The sequence below is a fragment of the Chiloscyllium plagiosum genome, chromosome 24 (assembly GCF_004010195.1).
Source record: "Chiloscyllium plagiosum isolate BGI_BamShark_2017 chromosome 24, ASM401019v2, whole genome shotgun sequence".
Taxonomy (NCBI): Eukaryota; Metazoa; Chordata; class Chondrichthyes; order Orectolobiformes; family Hemiscylliidae; genus Chiloscyllium; species Chiloscyllium plagiosum.
This window is the reverse complement of record NC_057733.1, coordinates 31,145,722-31,167,777: the sequence shown is the minus strand read 5'-3', so window position 1 is coordinate 31,167,777 and position 22,056 is coordinate 31,145,722. Positions and strand designations below refer to the sequence as shown.

Genomic DNA, 22,056 nt, shown 5'->3' with positions numbered 1-22,056 from the left:
TGCTAACCACTGTGCCACCGTGCCGCCCATAGTCGCAGGTAAATAGGTTAGTGAAGGAGGCAATTAGTATGCTTTCCTCTATTAGTCATAACATTGAGTAAAGGAGTTGGGAGGTCACATTGCAATTGTACAGAATATTGGTTAGGCCATTTTTGGAATATTGCGTGCAGTTCTGGTCTCTTTCCTACTGGAAGGATGCTGTGAAACTTCAAAGGGTTCAGAAAAGATTTACAAGGATGTTGCCAGGGTTGGACGATTTGAGCTTTAGGGAGAGGTTGAATAGACTATAGCTGTTTTCCCTGGAGTGTTGGAGGCTGAGGGGTGATTTTAGAGGTTTATAAAATCATGAGGGGCATGGATAGGATAAACAGACAAGGTCTTTTCCTGGGGATGGGGGAGTCCAGATCTAGAGGGCATAGGTTCAGCCTCCGACACTCCAGGGCAAAACAGCCCCAGTCTATTCAGCCTCTCCCTGTAGCTAAAATCCTCCAACACTGGCAACAACCTTGCAAATCTTTTCTGCACCCTTTCAAGTCTCACAACATCCTTCCGATAGGAAAGAGACCAGAATTGCACACAATACTCCAATCGTGGGGTTTGCTTTACAATAATCAATGATAATTTCATGGTTGCCATCACTGAAATTAGCATTTAACTCCAAAAAGTTATTCACTGAATTTAAATTTTATTAGCTGTAACATGGGGGGGAAAAGTGAGGACTGCAGATGCTGGAGATCAGAGCTGAAAAATGTGTTGCTGGAAAAGCGCAGGAGGTCATGCAGCATCCAAGGAGAAGGAGAATCGATGTTTCAGGCATGAGCGCTTCTTCAGGAATCCTGAAGATTCCTGAAGAAGGGCTCATGCCCGAAACGTCAATTCTCCTGCTCCCTGGATGCTGCCTGACCTTCTGCGCTTTTCCAGCAACACATTTTTAGCTGTAACATGCCCCAGGGAACTTGCCTGGATTTCTGGATTACTACTCCATTGACATTATCACTATGTCACCTCAATATGTAAGAAGGAAAGCAGTTAATTAAGAAACACTGCACAAAGTTGATGATCGAGTCATCTATCTAATTGTCATCAATGGGAGCTTTATGTATGAGATTTGGTTGTTGCATTTCCTACATTATAACAGTTATTATGCATTGAAAATATTTAAACAGTAAAATGTATTAGGATGACCTTAGGTTGTCAACAGTGCAATAAAAATATCAAATATGCACTTTTGCTTCACTGAAAAATATCTACTAAAATTACTGTTTTATGTACTTTAGATATCTGACAGTCATTCAAGGTAGATCACCTGGTAGCTGGATGTACAGTAGTAATTTCTGGTTTGGGAGTCTGTAGATGAATGTTGTACCTTGAAGGAGTCCCCTATAGAAAAGTTTAAGAACTAACATACAAGATGCTATTTGCATACATTAAACTGCCTACAACCTGACATTCATAACACGCTCTTTGGAATTTGGAGACTAATGCTCTAATTATCATAAGCATAAATGCTACTGGCATTACGTCCAAGCATAAGTACCTTATATATTCTTTCCAGTAAAACAATCAAAGCCATCTTTTAACAGTTCCCTCATCCAGGTTTGTTGTCAGACTTCAGACTAAGTCACATGACTTCCCTCATTTTTACCATAAATTTCACAGTCCAAAAACCTAACCGTCTTATAAATCTCATATATAACCGCGGTGTTGTACTATTAACTTGGAACAGGAAGTGCTAATGGAATTCAGCATGGATTCTCAAGGAGAGAATAAGTGCATAATGTGGTCCTGTGTTTATTTAATGCAGTCAAGATCACTAATTATTGACTGTGGATAGAGAGCATGCATTCTCATGTGTGTGCTACTTTTACTTTGCTTAGTTAGGCTCGATAGGTTTCTATATACAGAGGAACCTCAATTATCCAAACAACACAGGCAGGGAGTATTTTGTTCGGATAATCGAATGCTGGATAACACAGTTTAGCCAAGCATCGGGACCTTGCGATCTTGTCCAGATAATCCAAAAATTGGATATTTGAATGCCAGATAATTGAGGTTCCTCTGTATACACTTGTGGCATTAATTAAACTGAACCAATGTGCCAGACATCAATAAAACTTTAGGGGACATGCATGAAATTCAAGTCACAGTGTATGAAGGAAAACTAAATAAGCTTACAAGAACGGTTATGATAATATGCTTTTTCTCTTCTGTGTGGTTTATACATCATCTTAGACAATAAAATCATAAGTTTATAGGAGCAGAATTAGGCTATTCAGCCCATTGTTCTAATAAAAGTACATTTCCAGACTCTGAGACCTAGGATTCTTCTCCCCTCTCTTAATTAAATCCTTGATTTCCTGATTTACAGACTGCAAACAGTAAGGATAAGTGGCAATACCACCTCCACAATAATCCCCAACACCGGTACCCTGCAAGGCTGCATACTCACCCCTGGACTATACTCCTTACAGACTCATGATTGTATGGCAAATTCAGCTCTAACTCGAATACAAATTTGCTGATGACACCACTGTAGTAGGTCGGATCTCTAACAATGATGGCACAGAGTACAGGAAAGAGATAGAGAGCATAGTGGTGTGGTATAAAGACAACAATCTCTCCCCTAATGTCAGCAAAATGAAGCAGCTGGTCATCAACTTCAGGAAGCAGAGTGGAAATCATGCCCCTGTCTACATCAATGGTGCTGAGGTGGAGGTGGTTGAGAAATTTAAGCTCCTGGGAGTAGACATCACCAATCTGTCCTGGTCCATCCACAATGATGCTACGGTCCAGAAAACATACTAACAACTCTACTTCCTCAGAAGGCTAAGGAAATTTGGCATGCCTACATTTTTATAGATGCGCCATTGAAAACATCCTATCTGTACACATCACAACTTGGTATGGCAACTGGTCTGCTCAAGATTGCAAGAAATTACAGAGTTGTGAATGCAGCCCAGTCCTTCACAAAAACCAAGCTACCTTCCATCGACTCAGTCTACACTTCTCACTGCCTAGGGAAAGCAATCAACATAATCAAAAATCCCTGCCATCCTGGTTATACTCTCTTCCACCAGGAAGAAGTTACAAAGGTTTGAAAACATATGCCAACACAGATTCAAGAATAACTTCCTCTCTGCTATGATCAGACCTATGAATGGACCTCGCATATATGAGAGTGATCTTTCTCTGTGCCTTCTCTGTAACTGTAACACTATATTCAGTATTCTGTTCTATTACCTTACATAAGTGCATCAGGTTATGATGAGCACTCAATACTTTTCACTGTTTCTCAGTATATGTGACAATAGTAAATCAAGTCAAGCTATTTGATCAAGCTGATATGTTTCTCAACTCCTTTCTCCTGTCTTCTTCCTATAAACCTGGATCTCCTTGCTAATCAAGAACCCATCTATTTTTGTTTTAAAAACATTCAAATGACTTGGCCTCCACAGCCTTCTGCCATAATGAGTTCCACAAATTCACCACCCTCTGGTTTTAGACCTGTGGCATTTTAAAATTACAGTTTTGCAGCAGACACAATAATGAAAACAGCAGGCATTACTGGCCAGGATTTTGTGTTCCCACAGTCCTGAATAGGTCAGGAACACTTATGGTAAACTCTCCAACTCAGTGCAGAACATCTTGATATGCACTGCTGGCATATCATATCCAGGAGCACTGAAGCATGACATTTTGGCAGTATGTCTGTGAGAAAATGGAAGATACCTGTCTTCAAAAACCAATCAGCTTAAAGTTACCACAATGATTAAGATAGTTTATGCACATGTTAGGGAAGCAGGAGCTGTTATGAGGTTTTCAGGACTAAAAGAGAAGAGAAATCATATGTTTAAGCCATTAAAGTCTTACCACTCCAGCCCATCACTACAAAACAACTGTAGTACGAGGAGAAAGTCATAAACACTGGGTAAAAATAAAACAGTGCAGACTTTGAAAATTTGAAACCGATACATTTGATAGAATTTTCAACAAGTTTTTCCAGGTCCATGGATGACATCAATGACGTGAATGACATCTTTAAAAATTAACTTCAAAGAAAGCTAATTCCTGAATGACGTTTAACTTAGTTTCTAGGTGTTGATTTACTATGTAAGACTAAATCAGAGTGAAAGAATTATAGGTTTAAGATTAGGTAAAATTCTTTTCGAAATGTCCCAAGGAACTCTACTTACAAATTAATGGCATTGATTGTTTTTGCTACATAAACCTTGATCTGTGTTTGATACAGCATCCCATTAATAACAACTAAAACCCATAACAACCTAATCTGGTGTTGGCAACTTTAGTTGCGGGCTGGGTGTTAGTCAGGGCACTATGAGAAGAAATTATTGTAAAGTTGACCTAGTGAACCCACAGATTAACATCCCATCCAAAAACCCGGCACCTCCCACACACATATTAGCTAGTTGTCGTTAGCTGTCCCTTGATTGATCTATTCAGTTGCAAGTTTGCCATGAGCCTTCATGTAGGAGAAAGTGAGGACTGCAGATGCTGGAGATCAAAGCTGAAAAATGTGTCACTGGAAAAGTGCAGCAAGTCAGGCAGCATCCAAGGAGCAGGAGAATTGACGTTTCGGGCATAAGTCCTGAAGAAGGGCTTGTGCCCGAAACATCGATTCTCCTGCTCCTTGGATGCTGCCTGACCTGCTGCGCTTTTCCAGCAATACATTATTCAGCTATGAGCCTTCATGTGACTGAATAGCGGATTCCCAAACTGCAGATATTTGAGCATATGGAACAGGACATACCACAAGATGTGGGATTTAGAGCACAGAATTTGTTTCCTTTACTACTTATTTTTGCTGCAATGCTCTGTCTCACTATTAAGGAAATTTGACTCAAAGCATAACAGAACTTGATGGACAAATTATTGCCATTTTTAAAGTTTTGTTGCAAGTTCCTTCCAGTCACTAATGTCAATGTTGTTGCACTTCAAGGAGAGTTTGAGCATTTTCTTTGTCCTCCCCTGGTACACTGGTCATCTGAGAGCACAAAGAACAGAACATGGCAGAGAAGATGCTTTTCAGCCATGCTGATGTAGTGCCTGATCCATCATAATTGGTTTCGCAGTTATGATGGCCTTTGTTTTGTAGAAGGCCAAGGTGGTACAGTTGATCCAGTGTTGCATCACTTTATTATTGGTGGCCTTTTGAAAGATAACTATGGAAAGTGCTTAACATATTTCCTTCAACATATTTGAAAGATAGAATATTTGACTGACTAGGCCTGAATTTTTAAAAAAATTAATTCATGGGATATGAATGTCACTTGTTGGGTCAGCATTAGAGAACAGTATAGGCCCTTCAGCCCCCAGTGTTGTGCTGGCCTTTTATCCTACTCAAAGATCAGACTAACTGACACACCCTTCCCTGTACTATCTTCCATGTGCCTATTCAAGAGTCGCTTAAAACTCCCTCATGAATCTGACTCTACTACAACTGCCTGCAGCCCATTCCACACACCTACCATTCTCTGTGTAAAGAACCTACCTCTGATATAACATTCCTCCAATGACTTTAGAATTATGACCCCTTATGATAGCCATTTCTGTCCTGAGAAAAAGTCTCTGACTGTTCACTTTATCTATGCCTCTCAACATCTTGTACACCTCTATCAAGTCACCTCTCATCCTTCTTCACTCCAATGAGAAAAGCCTTCGCTCTCTCAACCTTTCTTCATAAGACATGCCCTCCAGTCCAGACAACATCCTGGTAAATCTCCTCTGCACTCTCTCTAAAATTTCCACATCCTTCTTATAATAAGGCGACCAGAACTGAACACAATATTACAAGTGTGGTCTAACCAGGGCTCTATGGAGCTGCAACATAACCTCGTGGCTCTTAAATTCAATCCCTGTGCTAATGAAAGCCACCTTATCAACTTGGGTGGCAACTTTGAAGATATGTAGACATGGATCCCTTTGTTCCTCCACACTGCCAAGAATCCTGCCTTTAACCCTGTATTCAACTTTCCAAAGTGAATCACTTCAGTTTTTCAGGTTGAATTCCATCTGCCACCTATCAGCCCAGTTCTGCATCTTGTCAATGCCCTGTTGAAAACCTACAACAGCCGTCCATACTATCCACAACTCCATCAACCTGCATATCATCGGCAAACTTACTAACCCACCCTTCCACTTCCTCATCCAGTTCCTGCCTAATAGGATTGTAATTCCCCCTCCCCTAATTAAATACTTTCCCATACCATCTGCTCCTATCCTTCTCTATGAGTACAGTAAAGGTAAGGGAGTCGTGATCATTATCACCAAAATGCTCTCCCACAGAGACATCTGGCGTGGTTCGCTGCCAAGCACCAAATCCAATTGGCCTCCACTTTAGTCAGCCTATCTACATATTGCATAAGGAATACTTCCTGGACACATCCGGCAAAGACTGCTCCATCCAAACTATTTAAATTAAGTAGCTTCCAATCAATATTGTGAAAGTTAAAGTCACCCATAACAACAACCCTATTACTTTTGCACCTTTCCAAAATCTGATCCCAATCTGCTCCTCCACGCCTCTTATTGGGGGGACCATAGAAAACTCCCAATAAAATGACTGCTCCTTTCCTGTTTCTGACTTCCACCCATACTGACTCTGTAGACAAACCCTTCTCAATGATCTCCCTTTCTGCAGTTGTTCCACTATCCCTGATTAGCAATGCCACTCCTCCACCTCTTTTACCTCCCCGCCCCATTCCTTTTGAATTATCTAAACCCTGGAACATCCAACAACCATTCCTGCCCCTGTATTATCCAAGTCTCCTTAAATGGCCAGAACATCATTGTTCCAAGTTCTGATCCATGCTCTGAGTTCATTATTCTTATTCCTGATACATTAAAATAGTCACTTCAACCCATTACACTGACTATACCTTTGCCCTATCAAGTGCCTATCCCTTCTCACAGACTCTCTCCATGCTGTATCTGGCTGTTCACTCCCTACTCCATCATTTGATATGTAGCTCAGGTTCCTAACCTCCTGCCAATGTAGATAAAACCCACCCAAAGAGCTCTAGCAAACCACCCGCCCAGGATATTGGTGCCCATCCAGTTCGGGAGCGACCCGTCCTTCTTGTACAGGTACCAACTTCCCCAGAAGGTATCCCAATGATCCACATACCTGAAGCCTTCCCTCCTATACCAGCCCTGCAGCCATGTGTTCATCTGCTCTCGCTCTCTATTCCTAGTCTCACTAGCCCGTGGCACTGGTAGCAATCCTGAGATTACTAGTCTGTTCATTCTGTGTTCTATTTCCAAACTAATTCCCTAAATTCTATTTTTAGATCCTCCTCCCTTTCCCTACCTATGTCATTTGTACCGATGTGTACCACAACTTCTGGCTGCCCTCCCTTCCCTTTAAGAATCCTGTAGACTCACTTCAAGATATCCCTGGCCCTGGTACCCAGGAGCCAACATACCATCCACGAATCTCGCTTGACACTACAGAATCTCCTGTCTGTTCCTCTCATGATTGAATTTCCTATCACTATCACTCTCCTATTCTCCCCCCTTCCCTTCTCAGCCACAGAGCTAGTCTCAATGCGAGAAACCTGGCCACTGTGGTTTTTCCCTGGTAGGTCGAATTTATTGCCGATCTCTAATTGCCCTTCAGAAGGTGGTGGTGAGCTGCCTTATTGAACTGCTGCAGTCCATATTTGGTTGGTAGACCTATAATGCCAATGGGGAGGGAGTTCCAGTATTTTGACCCAAGGAAACGGTACACACAGCTACCACTGAGCATCAGTGATGGATAAAGTGGATATTTGTTAATGTCGTCTGCTTTGACCTGTCTGGTGTTGAGTTTCTTGTACCTTCACTAATCTAGGTAAGTCGGGAGTAGTCCACTGCACTCCTGACTTGTGCTCGGCCAGGTTTTGTGGAATCATGAGGCAAGTTATTCACCGCAGCGTTCCTAGCTTCAAACCTGCTCTTGAAGCCACTGCATTTGTATGGCTAGTCCGGTACGACATAAGAGAGTTTTGCTTTTGCAAACATTCAAGATTAGGCGTTGTATGAAAAATTGAAGAGATCGACAGCCCACAATAACATAGCAGGCACTCTCAAATCATAGGTGATGTGTGTCCATGGTGACAATGTTAGTTTTGGCAGAGAGGAGATGCACTCATGCTAGCATTTAAGTTATTGGCACGCTGCAGTGTTCCAGCAAAGCCCAACATAAGTTGGAGGAAAGCACCAAATGTTTCATTTCGATACTTTCAAGTCTTGAGGACTCAACATTGAGTTCAACAACTTCAGACCATATAGTGTGTCATCCATTTTGATTTCTCCTCCCACAAAGTAACTTGTTTGCTTGTGTTTGCTCCCAGCAGAACTGATCTATTTTCTGCCATTAACAATCACCAGTAGCATCCCCCCTTCATCTACATTTCTTCTCCATTACCACTAATAGTTCTTTTGCCTTTTGTTTCAGGGCTCGTTCCCAACTGCTCCACTTACTCCTCCATTCGACTTTCTTACAGCATAAGCAACATCAATTTTCCAGCTTCCTCTCTCCACAGTTTTGAAGAAATGTCTTATTGGATTTGAAGCATTATCTCTGTTTCTATCTCCACAGATGTTGCCAGATCTGCTCAGTGTCTCTAGCATTTCTGTTTTATTTCACTATACTGTGTGCCTTACAGGGCCTAGTTTTAACATTTTATCTGAAAGTGGGATCTCCAACAGTACTACTGTACTCCCTCAATACTGCTTTTCCCTCAATCTCCCTGAGGCTTGAATCCTTAATTTCTGACTCAGATACATGGATTTATCTTCTTCCAACTTTCATTTCTGTAAAGTTGACAGTAGAAATGGCGTGTGAATACCGAAGTAGTGTTTAATGTAGTTAGTTTCCTTCCCTTACCAAATCCCCTGCTCCCTTATGGTTCCATAGGTGCTGGTCATCACAAGTATCTCACTTGACATCCATATATGAGCACTCTGAACACAGGTTTCCAGTTAGCAATCAATAATTAGTTAATATTTCCTCATTAGTTTGAAGGGGGTGAAGCTCAGTGCTTCATTCCTGTTGCTGTTTCAAAAGAGATGGGTTAAGAGACCAAAACCCAGAGAACCTAGATCCTATACAGGGATGATCTGTGTGGATGAGCTACTCACCAGGTCAGAGAGTCATAGAGATGTACAGCATGGAAACAGACTCTTCGGTCCAATCCGTCCACGCTGACCAGATATCCCAACCCAATCTAGTCCCACCTGCCAGCACCCGGCCCATATTCCTCCAAACCCTTCCTATTCACATATCCATCCAAATGCCTCTTAAATGTTGCAATTGTACCAGCAAAAAGAAAAAAAAATCAATCTCAGAGAGACCACTTAGTCGTTGCACAGTGCACAAAGTATTTAAAGAGATTCAGGAGGAGAGCAAACAACTAAGCTGTTTATCCAACTGCTACATACAATAAAATGCACTCTTGGGAAATCAGTCTGTGAATTTTAGCTTTACAATCAAAATTATTAAATATTGTTAGTAAAACTACTTACTGTCTTTAACAGTAATACTGTTAATATATTGTTCTGTCTTAAAATGTGTTAAATGTTAAGTACTGAAACGACAAGGCAGGACTGAAATTCACATAAATCTGGGAGCGACTAAACCAATTACTGCTTGCATAATGCTGTATTAAAGTGGATCAATGAGAATCTGACCTACTTTAACACACAAAAGCAATGTTCGCACTACAGTCAGAATAATCTGAATCCAGTGTAAAAGTAGTCAACTTGTTTTTCTTTCATTTCTCTGCATTAATATTTTTCATTGCAACCTTCTGAAAATCAGGGTTCGATAATAATTTAAGTTACAATCCTATTGGTGATTCAGTACCAAGATTATTCTATGTACAACTACTATGCAGCTTCCAACTCCCCACCCCACACTGAGACGTGCAGCAACAGAATAAACACCAGCAAATTTGACAAGGACTGGAAACTGGTTCTTTACACATAATGCTTGATCTTTAAGTCAGAAAGTTAGTGTTCCATTAAAAGTTGATGCAGTGGCACCCTCTCATCTCTCAAGTTAGAAGGTCTTGAATTAAAGCTTTGCTCCAGAATTTCATCATATCATGAGTTGACACTTCAGTGCATTACTGAAATAGCAAATCATTCTGAGAAGTTTGTTACTTTACGAACAACCGGTTTAATTTATGTAGGGCCTTTAATATAAAATGTCCCAAGGTGATTTTGTTTTAAGATAGTTATGAACTAAAATTTGATATGCCACATGAGGGAAGATTATGGCACATGATCAAAATTTGGTGAAACAGGTAGGATTTAGGGAACGTCTTAAAAGTGTGATGAAGGAGCAAAATATTCTCATCATTTAGGAATCTGCGTTTTTAAAGTAGAAGTAAACACACGTTAGTTTTCACTGAAAACTAAAAGCGATCAGAAATCATTTGGAACACGGAAGTAAAATACATCATTTCCAAGAAAATGAATGATTTCAGTGCCCAGCAGAATAGCTGTGGTATTAATTTATGAAATGTTTACAAAATGGAACTCGTATGCTATACAGAGAAACAGACTGTCAGCAACTTGTTTTCCAGTTCAGAAGAATAATTTCACCTTATTGAAAAGGGTTTTAGCTCGAGAACTCTTTGTTGTGAGAGTTTGGGAAGAAGTTTTCAAGTTATCAAAACTGAAAAGAAATTTGGGCCTATTGAGTTGGGAGGAAGCCTTGAGGCCATCAAAAATGGAAAGAAAGAGTCAATTAGGTTAGGAAGTACAGAATTAAAAATAAAAGTGATACTTCACTGGGATTGAGAATCGAGAAAGAATATTACTGTGAAAAAGACTGAATTGTTCTTTTTGCTATTGGTGATAAAATCTTTATAAACTGTAATTTATATAGCTTTACTTGTCTTTTTTTCCTTTTTTGTTTAATAAGCTTTGATCAGATCTATTTTGGTAATGTGGTAACGGCAGAAATCTGACTTGACGGTTTCTCAAATGGTGTTCCAGGAAAGATGAGCTTGTTCAATGATGGTGGAGAAAGATAAAAATTTATAAAGGACAAAAAGATCAAAAATTGTTCCTGTTTGAAAAAAAATATCAGACTACAGTTTTACTTGTCTTTTAAGTGAGTGCAAAATATCCCATGCACGACTGCTAAAGGAACAATGGAGTTCTGTCCTGGTAACACTGATCCTTTAAATACGACTGCCAAAGCAGATTAACTAATCATTTATCTATGTTTGCTGCACTTGTTGAGCACAAAGTGATTACCATGTTTGCTGGCCATAAAACTGAAATGCTTAAAGGATATTTTGATGATTTTAAAAATTCTATATAGGCAGTTTCCTTTGCTCCCACATTTTTTAGGATGAGATGCAAAAATTCAATGCTACATCCATTGTGTTGCTTAAATATTTTCATCCCCACCCTGGGCTCTCCTCTTCTCTTCGCACTGTGGGGATTTGTCCCATGTCCCCCCTCCCACCACTGAAGCCAGGTTCAAAATTGCGTGTCCTTCCCTACACTTGTGTGGTAATGCTTGCACATAGGTCACACGTAAAGTCCACATTTAGAACTGTGCCTTCTCTAATCTTTCATTTTCTACAGGCAAGCATCATTCACCAGCGAAGAAAGGAATTTATTGAATTGAATAAGCCTTATTGTCATATATACTCAAATGAGTACAGCGAAAAGTACAAGTCACCACCTATGACCCTCTGTTAGGTAAAAGGTACCTAAATATGGATTCTTCAGTACAAGTTCTTAGGGGAAAAAAATAGAAAAATAAAGAAATAAAAAGTCCAACATTACAAATCATATGAATAAATTATAAAATAGAGAAATAAAAACTTCTGATCAACAGTCTTGCAAACCTGACCACACTGGCCCCCAGCCCGTTCTGGGTCTTGACTCCAGACCATGCTGGGATGTAACTCAAGGCTGGGAGACACTCTGGAATCACCTCAAGGCCAGAAGTTCACACTAAGGACACGCTGGGCCAAAAGACTGCCATAGCTACCACAAAGCCTATGACGGCAGCGGCAGGCACGGAGCCCGGACCCCAGACCCCTGGCAGCAGCGGCAGGCTCAGAGCCCGGACACCTGGCAGTGGCAGGCACAGAGCCCGGACCCCTGGCAGCATGCACAGAGCTCGCAACCCTGGCGGTGGCGGGCACAGAGCCCGCAACCCTGGCGGCGGCAGGCGCAGAGCCCGCAACCCTGGCGGCGGCGGCAGGCACAGAGCCCGCAACCCTGGCAGCAGGCACAGAGCCCACACCCCTGATAGCAGCGGCAGGCACAGAGCCCGGACCCTGGCAGCAGCGGCAGGCACAGAGCCCGCACCACTGGCAGCAGTGCCAGGCACAGAGCCCGCACCCCTGGCAGCAGCAGGCACAGAGCCCGAACCCTGGCGATGGCAGGCACAGAGCCCTCACCCCTGGCGATGGCAGGCACAGAGCCCGCACCCCTCGCAGCAGCGGCAGCAGGCACAGAGCCCTCACCCCTGGCGATGGCAGGCACAGAGCCCGCAACGCTGGCAGCAGCAGGCACAGAGCCCGCACCCCTCGCAGCAGCGGCGGCAGGCACAGAGCCCGCACCCCTGGCGACGGCAGGCACCGAGCCCGCACCTCTGACAGCTGCGGCAGGCACAGAGCCTGCACCGCTGGCGGCGACAACAGGCACAGAGCTCACACACCTGGCAGCAGGCACAGAGCCTGCACCCGACAGCAGCAGCAGGCACAGAGCCTGCACCCCTGGTGATAGCAGCGGCAGGCACAGAGCCTGCACCCCTGACAGCAGTGGCAGGCACAGAGCCCGCACCCCTGGCAGCAGCGGCAGGCACAGAGCCAGGACTCCTGGCAGCAGCGGCAGGCACAGAGCCCGCACCCCTGGCGACGGCAGGCACAGAGCCCGCACCTCTGACAGCAGCGGCAGGCACAGAGCCCACACCCCTGGTGATAGCAGCGGCAGGCACAGAGCCCGCACCCCTGACAGCAGCGGCAGGCACAGAGCCCGCACCCCTGGTGACAGCAGCGGCAGGAACAGAGCCCGCACCCCTGGTGACAGCAGCGGTAGGCACAGAACCCGGACCCCTGGCAGCAGCGGCAGGCACAGAGCCCAGACTCCTGGCAGCAGCGGCAGGCACAGAGCCCAGACCCCTGGTGACAGCAGGGCAAGAGCCCACACCCCTGGCAGCAGCGGCAGGCACAGAGCCCACACCCCTGGTGACAGCAGGCACGGAGCCCGGACCCCTGGCAGCAGCGGCAGGCACAGAGCCCGGACCCCTGGCAGCAGTTGCAGGCACAGAGCCCAGACCCCTGGTGACAGCAGGCACAGAGCCCGGACCCCTGGCAGCAGTTGCAGGCACAGAGCCCAGATCCCTGGTGACAGCAGGCACAGAGCCCGGACCCCTGGCAGCAGCTGCAGGCACAGAGCCCAGACCCCTGGTGACAGCAAGCACAGAGCCCACACCCAAAGCGACGGCAGGCACAGAGCCCGCACCCCCGGCAGGCACAGAGCCCGCACCCCCGGCAGGCACAGAGCCCGCACCCCCGGCAGCAGCTGCAGGCACAGAGCCCAGACCCCTGGTGATAGCAGGCACAGAAGCCTGCACCCCTGACGACAGCAGGCACAGAAGCCCGGTCCCCTGACAGCAGCGGATGGCACAGAGCCCGCACCCCTGGTAGCAGGCGCGGAGTCCAGTCCCCTGGTGGCGGCAGGCACAGAGCCCAGACCCCTGGTGACGGCAGGCACGGAGTCCGCACCCATGGCGACAGCAAGCACAGAGCCCGCACCCAAGGTGACAGCTAGGCACAGAGCCCAGACCCCTGGCAGCAGCAGCAGGCACAGAGCCCGCACCCATGGCGACAGCTAGGCACAGAGCCCAGACCCCTGGCAGCAGCAGCAGGCACAGAGCCCGCATCCATGGCGACAGCTAGGCACAGAGCCCAGACCCCTGGCAGCAGCAGCAGGCACAGAGCACGCACCCCCGACTAGCACAGAGCCCGCACCCCAGACGACAACAGGCACAGAAGCCCGCACCCCAGACGACAGCAGGCACAGAGCCCGCGTCCCTGTCTGTCGCTGCAGGCATAGAGCCCGCTCCCCTGTCTGTCGCTGTAGGCACAGAGCCCGCGCCCCTGACAACAGCAGGCACAGAAGCCCGGTCCCCTGGCAGCAGCTGCAGGCACAGAAGCCCGCGCCCCTGGCTGTCGCTGCAGGCACAGAGCCCGCGCCCCTGGCTGTCGCTGCAGGCACAGAGCCCGCGCCCCTGGTGACAGCAGACAGAACCCAGATCCCTGACATTAGGCACAGAGCCTGGACCCCTGACAGCCGCGACAGGCACAGAGCCCGCACTCCTGGTAGCAGGCGCGGAGCCCAGTCCCCTGGTGGCGGCAGGCACAGTGCCCGGACCCTGGCAGCCGCAGCAGGCACAGAGCCCGCACCCCTGGTAGCAGGCGCAGAGCCCAGTCCCCTGGTGGCGGCAGGCGCAGAGCCCAGACCCCTGACAGCAGCAGCAGGCACAGAGCCCGCACCCCTGGTAGCAGGCGCAGAGCCCAGATCCCTGGTAGCAGGCGCAGAGCCCAGACCCCTGGCGACAGCAGACACAGAGCCTGCACCCCTGGCAGCAGGCACAGAACCCACACCCCTGGCAGCTGCGGCAGGCACAGAGCCTGGACCCCTGGCTATTAGAGCATGGTGGCGACAGTGGGCATTGATGCCATTGTTGATGTCCCAGAGGCGGGATTCCTTGGGTACTGGACCACCTTCCAGTCACCTTACAGAAACCCTGATGCCATGCTTCAGACCCCAGTTTGAAAAGATGATGAATTCTTATTTGTGCAATTTCTTTTTATCCTTATTGTAATTCAAAATGGCACTGACTGTGGCAACAAAATACTTTTCACTGTATTTTCAAAGATATATGTGACAATTAATCATTCAATCAATGCCAATATTAAATTGTATGCTTTGTACTTATAGCTTTTAAAACAATTTGTTGGATTTGTTTCCTAAGTAGGCTGCGATTAGTCATGAATGAATCTTTAGTTCAGATATAGCTGGAAACTTAAATAGAATATAAAATGCAAACAGAGAAACCTAGTAGGTCTGGCAGGTATTGAGGACAGAGATACAGAATTAATAATTCAAGTCTGTTATGACTCTTCTTCAAAACTCTAGTTCATTCTTATTTCAGATCTCCAGTATTTGCAGTAGTTTTTTTTAAACTCACAGGGTATGTTGGACCAGCAATTTACTGCTGAGCATTCTCAGATATTTCAGGATTATTGGCTGTAAGATTTTAATATCTGCAGCTTCTTAAAAAACCACAAACATGTGTAAGGCTTCATGATCAGTCTCATTTCTGTAATAATTCACTATGGAGGTAGAATGAAGCTATAGGTAGGAAGTTGAGAAATTGATTGAGAAATTGGCAGTGCTCCCAGAGTATGGAAAGGAACGCCAGCCAGTTACCGACAGAATTTTAACAGGCTTGTCAGCTAAGACCTTCAATCATCTATTTGAATTCACTGGCTGCCGAGAATGTCTTTCAGCAGTGCAAATAGTAAGAAGGCTCCCAAACTAATCAGGCGAACAAACCCTCACTGAGGAATACAAACTGGAATGCAGGCAGTAAATAGCAGTGAAACGTTACATGTAAATCATTGTAAAGTAAGTGAAAAATGATTGGAGTTTCCACGTGATTACGAGAAAGGAAAAGTAAAACAGGAAAAATATTAAAACAGAAATTTAACTTTCATGTTTTAATATCTGCAATATGAATATCTAACAAAATGTGATTCTGCATCTGTAAAATCATCATGCAGTTGGTTCTGATTTAATGTGATAGTTCCATTCTTGTGTGATCTCACATTGTAAGAAAATCGCACAATAGCCATGCCATTTAAACTAATGGGGCTGGAACTGCATTATAGTCAATACAGGTAAAGAAAGTTCTCATTCTACAAATAATGGTCTAAACCCTTCATTCATGTTAGAGCCAATTCCCACTGGAGAAACAAATGTTAGAGCAGAACCAACTATATTCAAGATCGGATGTTGTTTGGCAGTAATTATCTCACCGTGGTTTTAAAAACTCTGCTATTCTTCACTGTTGAAGGCCCTCACCCACCTTCCACATGAACCCTCCACTATTCATTTACTGCCCTACACTTCACATATACTCATCTGCGACCGCATCCACAAACTTGCTGCTGTACTCCTTTACCAACCACCCTAATCTATGCACTCACCTTACCACAATTATTTTTCCTCAATAGCTGTTAAAGTGGCTTTGGGATTTTAAAGTATAGATATAGTCACAAAAGGGGTGTAGTTTCTGCACGATTTGGTCTGGTGCTGCCTGCATGTATTTTATTGAGATTTATTCTGCATTGGATGTTTAGGTGGAAAAGTCCTGGGAAAGTGAGCAACGTGTTGGCTGATCTGGGTCAGAAATAGTGATTTCAATCCAGACACAAGAGATTTGGGACCATAATTTAGATTTCCTTAGCAGATTGACCCACTAAGTTGTCTGCCATGTTATGATATTTTTAAGATAGTGGGCATGTATTTTTAAACATAATATATATGGAAACTGAGGCTGTTTTCTAAACAAATATTTGAAACTACAGTGTTAACAGACTCTCTCTTCTGGGCAGCTACGTAATTTTGTATTTCATACGACAGGTACCAACTGATGACTTGAAGAATATAAATTTTAATAAATGCACTTACTTGCGTTGGAATATTTCTTCTTCTTTTTTCAATTTAATTTCCATTCTATTTACTTTGTCTTCCAGTTCCTTGATCCTGTTGGACAGATAGAGAAACTCAGAATAAAACTTCTTGTTTCCTATAGAATCACTCACATATCTATATACCTCAAAACTTTAAGGAATTGGAGCTTCCAATTCACGTTGTAATGGGGGTAACGTTTTAAGTGATAGTTTTTATGACCCAAACGATCGAGCACTTAATTCATTGCAAACCTTTCAGACCCAGACAGAGAAACTTTATTACATGATAGATTAAACGGTAGCTGTAGCAATGATCAGTTCATACTTTCCTCAAAAAGTTTTGATTTGGAGATGCTGGTGTTGGACTGGGGTATACAAAGTTAAAAATCAACCTCGTGTTGTGTGATTTTTAACTCAAAATTTAAATGTGATGACTTAAAGAGACTCCATTCTTCAAAAGGGTCACAGGACTTGAAATGCTAACTTTGTTTTCTCTCCACAGATCCACCAGCAACTTCTGTTTTTGTTTGTTTCAGATCTCCAGCATTCACAATTCTTTATTTTATTCCAATCATATTCATGTTGCATGTTCATACAAAAGCATTCAGAGCAAGAATGTCTCATTTTCCCAATGAACTTGCTCAGAGACTAATCATGTTACATTTACTAAAGTAGCACAGAACATAAACTGTATCTCATTTCTAGTTTGGGATTTCACGCTAGATTAAGTTATCTAAAATACAATAATGATCAGGGCTAAAAAGTTGTCTCCAGGACTTATTTTAATCAATTGAGTGGGGCAAGAACAGGAATTTTGCAGATCAGTTCTTTTTTCACATTGGTGAATGCTTTCATTTGTTTTTTCAATATCCTCAGGCTATTCTAAAACAAATAGTTTAAATGTTTCCCACTGTAATGCTTAATGCTGTTCAATATTAAATAAAAAGTTTATTTCTTCTTTAACTGTAAGATATTTACACAAGAACACGGTGGCGCAGTGGTTAGCACTGCTGCCTCACAGCGCCTGAGACCCGGGTTCAATTCCCGCCTCAGGCGACTGACTGTGTGGAGTTTGCACGTTCTCCCCGTGTCTGCGTGGGTTTCCTCCGGGTGCTCCGGTTTCCTCCCACATCACAAAGATGTGCAGGGTCAGGTGAATTGGCCATACTAAATTGCCCGTAGTGCTAGGCAAGGGGTAAATGTAGGGGTATGGGTGGGTTTCGCTTCGGCGGGTCGGTGTGGACTTGTTGGGCCGAAGGGCCTGTTTCCACACTGTAATCTAATCTAAATCTAATCTAAACACAAAAAAAGAGCAAGATCAGGCCATATAGCTGTCAAGCCTGAGTGTGAGGTTCTCCATATCCCTTGATTTCCCGAGAACAAGATTCGGTCTTTGCCAACTGCATATATATTCAAAATCCAGCATCCATAACGTTCTGGGATAGAAGATTCCATAGATTCACAACTTGCTACTCAAAACATTTCTCCATATCCCAGTTCTAGATGATTGCCCTCATATCCAGAGACTGGGTCAGTGTTCTAGATTCCCCAACCACGTAATTACACTGTCTAGCCCCTTCATAACCTTGTCATTCTAAATGGCAGAGAATCGACTGAGAAGCTCATCAAATTACATACTCATTCATTAAAAAATCAATTATAAAAAGGACCAAACCTATTGACTAACTGTATAATGATAGTTGAGCAAGTAACAGCCAGGAAGATACTATTTAACCAATTTCCTTAATTTTGTTTTAAGGAAGCAACATTGAAAGAGAATTAAAGTTGATAATGCTCTGCACCAAAAGTTCCAGACCACAGAACATAGAAGAAGAACATAGAACAGTATTCTAAAGGCTCTGGAAGAGTCCATGCAGATTGAAGGGTAGGTAATGTTACTCCAATATTCAAAAAGGGAGGTAGAGAGAATCCAGGGAATTATAGACCAATAAGCCTAACATTGGTAGTGGGGAAAATTCTGGAATACATCATCAAGGACTTTATAGTGGAGCATTTAGAAAGCAGTGGCAGAATCAGAGTCAGCATGATTTTATGAAGAGGAAATCATACTTTACAAATCTGTTGGAATTCTATGAAGATGTAACTAGTAGAGTTGACAAGGGGAAGCCAGTCGATGTGGTATATTTGGACTTTCAGAAAGCGTTTGACAAAGTCTTGCATAAGAGATCATGTACAAGATTAAAGTGCATGGGATTGGGCTAAGAGTACTGAGATGGACAGAAAACTGGTTGACAGAGAGGAAACAAGGAGTAGGAATTAATGGGTCATAGAGTCATAGAGACATACGGCACAGAAATAGACCCTTCAGTCCAACCCCGTCCATGCCGACCGGATATCCCAACCCAATCTAGTCCCACCTGCCAGCACCTGGCCCATATCCCTCCAAACCCTTCCTATTCATATACCCATCCAAATGCCTTTTAAATGTTGCAATTGTGCCCGCCTCCACCACTTCCTCTAGCAGCTCATTCCATACGCATACCACCGTCTGTGTGAAACAATTGCCCCGTTGGTCTCTTTTATATCTTTCTCCTCTCACTCTAAACCTATGCCCTCTAGTTCTGGACTCCTCCACCCCAGGGAAAAGATTTTGTCTATTTATCCTATTCATGCCCCTCATGATCTTATAAACTTCTATGAGGTCACCCTTCTGCCTTTGACACTCCAGGGAAAACAGCCCCAGCCTATTCAGCCTCTCTGTATAGCTCAAATCCTCCAACCCTGGCAACATCCTTGTAAGAAAGAAAGTGAGAGCTGCAGATGCTGGAGGTCAGAGCTGAAAATGTGTTGCTGGAAAAGCGCAGCAGGCCAGGCAGCATCCAAGGAACAGGAGAATCGACGTTTTGGGCACAAGCCCTTCTTCAGGAATGAGGAAAGTGTGTCCAGCAGGCTAAGATAAAAGGTAGGGACTTGGGGGAGGGGCTTTGGAAATGCGATAGGTGGAGGGAGGTCAAGGTGAGGGTGATAGGCCGGAGTGGGGTGGGGGCGGAGAGGTCAGGAAGATGATTGCAGGTTAGGAATGCGGTGCTGCCTGACCTGCTGCGCTTTTCCAGCAACACATTTTCAGCAACACCCTTGTAAACCTTTTCTGAACCCTTTCAAGTTTCACAACATCTTTCCGATAGGAAGGAGACCAGAATTGCAATATTCCAATAGTCGTCTAATCAACGTTTTGTACAGCTGCAATATGACCTCCCAACTCCTGTACTCTGACCAATAAAGTAAAGCATACTAAATGCCTTCTTCACTATCCTATCTACCTGCAACTCCACTTTCAAGGAGCTATGAACCTGCACTCCAAGGTCTTTTTGTTCAGCAACACTCCCTAGGACCTTACCATTAAGTGTATAAGTTCTGCTAAGATTTGCTTTCCCAAAATGCAGCACCTCACATTTATCTGAATTAAACTCCATCTGCTACTTCTCAGCCCATTGGCCCATTTGATCAAGATCCTGTTGTGATCTGAGGTAACCCTCTTCGCTGTGGCAGGAATCAGTGCTAGGACCCCAGCTATTCACAATATACATTAATGATATTGAATAAGGGAATAAAATGTAACATCTTGCAGATGACACTAAGTTAGGTGGGATGGTGAAATGTGTTGAGGATTCAGCATGATCTGGACAGGTTGGATGAGTGGACAAGTTGGGGGAAGAGAGTGTGCAGTGGGACATGGAGGACCTTGTGCACCAGTCACTGAAGGTAGGTGTATAGGTGCAGCAGGCAGTAAAAAAGGCAAATGGTATGTTGGCCTTCATTACGAGAGAGGAGAAAGTGAGGGCTGCAGATGCTGGAGATCAGAGTCAAAAAGTGTGGTGCTGGAAAAGCACAGCCAGTCAGACAGCATCCGAGGAGCAGGAGAGTCATGTTTCAAGCATGAGCTCTTCATCAGGAAGACTCTCATGCTCCTCAGATGCTGCCTGACTGGCTATGCCTTTCCAGTACTACACTTTTTGTTATGAGGGGTTTTGAGTACAGGGATATGTTTGTTGCAGTTATACAGGGCCTTGATGAGGCCTCACATGGAATAGTGTGCGCAGTTTTGATCTACTTTTCTGAGGAAAAATGTTCTTGCACTTAAGGGGAAGGTTTACCAGGCTGATTCCAGGTATGGTGGGACTGACGTATGATGGGAGATTAACTAGGTTAGGATTGTTTTTACTGGAGTTCAGACGAGTGAGGTGGGGTGGGGGAATCTCTTAACGACTTATAAAATTCTAACAGGACTAAACAGGGTAGATGCAGGGAGATATCCCCGATGATGGGCCCAGAACCAGGGGTCACACTGAGAATTCAGGGTGGACCATTTAGGACTGAGATGAGGAGACATTTCTTCACCCAAAGAGTGGTGAGCCTGTGCAATTCATTACCACAGGAAGTAGTTGATGCCAAAACATTGAATGTATTCAAGAGGCTGCTAGATATAGCACTTGGGGCAAATCGGATCAAAGGTTCTGGGAAGAAAGCAGGATTGGAACAATCAGTAATGATCGTGATGAATGGCAGAGCAGGCTTGAATGGCTGAATGGCCTCCTCCTATGTTTCTATGTAACAGGACAGCACAGGAACAGGCTCTATGGCACACCATGTCTCTTAACCATGATCCTTTTCTAACCTAATCCCATCTGCCTGCACATGGTCCATATCCCTCTATTCCTGGTCTAAATGAGTCTTAAACTTTGCTATTGTATCTGCTTCCACTACCACCCCAGACAGTGCAATCCAGGGACCTACTCCCTCAGTACTAAAAATAAACTTTCCTTGCATATCTCTTTTAAACTTTCTTCCTCTCACCTTAAACTTATTCACCCACTAGTATTTGCCATTTCCACACTGGGAAAAAGTCTCCAACTACCACCCTCTCAATGCCTCTCATGACTTATATACTTCTATCAGGTCACACCTCAGCCTGTTACACTCTGGCAAAAACAATCCAAGTTTGTCCAACTGTGCTTATAGCTAAGGCATTCTAAACCAGACAACATTCTGGTCAACCTCTCCTGCACCTTCTCCGAAGCCTACATATCCTTCCTATAGGAGAAGGTAAGGTCTGCAGATGCTGGAGATCAGAGCTGGAAATGTGTTGCTGGAAAAGCGCAGCAGGTCAGGCAGCATCCAGGGAACAGGAGAATCGACGTTTCGGGCATAAGCCCTTCTTCAGGAATGAGGAAAGTTTGTCCAGCAGGCTAAGATAAAAGGTAGGGAGGAGGGACTTGGGAGAGGGGCGTCGGAAATGTGATAGGTAGAAAGAGGCCAAGGTGAGGGTGATGGGTCAGACTGGGGTGGGGGCGGAGAGGTC

At 44.3% G+C, this 22,056-nt stretch overlaps 1 protein-coding gene and 1 long non-coding RNA gene across 6 annotated transcripts in view; one reads left to right on the top strand and one right to left on the bottom strand.

Moving 5' to 3' along the window:
- The window catches only part of ccdc57 (coiled-coil domain containing 57), a 181,832-nt gene that overhangs the window by 94,653 nt on the left and 65,123 nt on the right, over positions 1-22,056 (bottom strand). For all 5 annotated transcript variants that reach the window (XR_006315235.1, XM_043714701.1, XM_043714705.1 and 2 more), the window contains one exon: positions 16,735-16,809. Coding sequence is in view for 4 of the 5 variants with exons in the window: in XM_043714701.1 (XP_043570636.1) it covers positions 16,735-16,809 (75 nt within the window). In the remaining variant the exon portion in view is untranslated. The remainder of the gene's footprint in view (positions 1-16,734; positions 16,810-22,056) is intronic.
- The window catches only part of LOC122562133, a 63,381-nt gene that overhangs the window by 32,323 nt on the left and 9,002 nt on the right, over positions 1-22,056 (top strand). Inside the window, exon 3 of the long non-coding RNA XR_006315236.1 lies at positions 18,496-18,621. This is a non-coding gene — a long non-coding RNA (uncharacterized LOC122562133). The remainder of the gene's footprint in view (positions 1-18,495; positions 18,622-22,056) is intronic.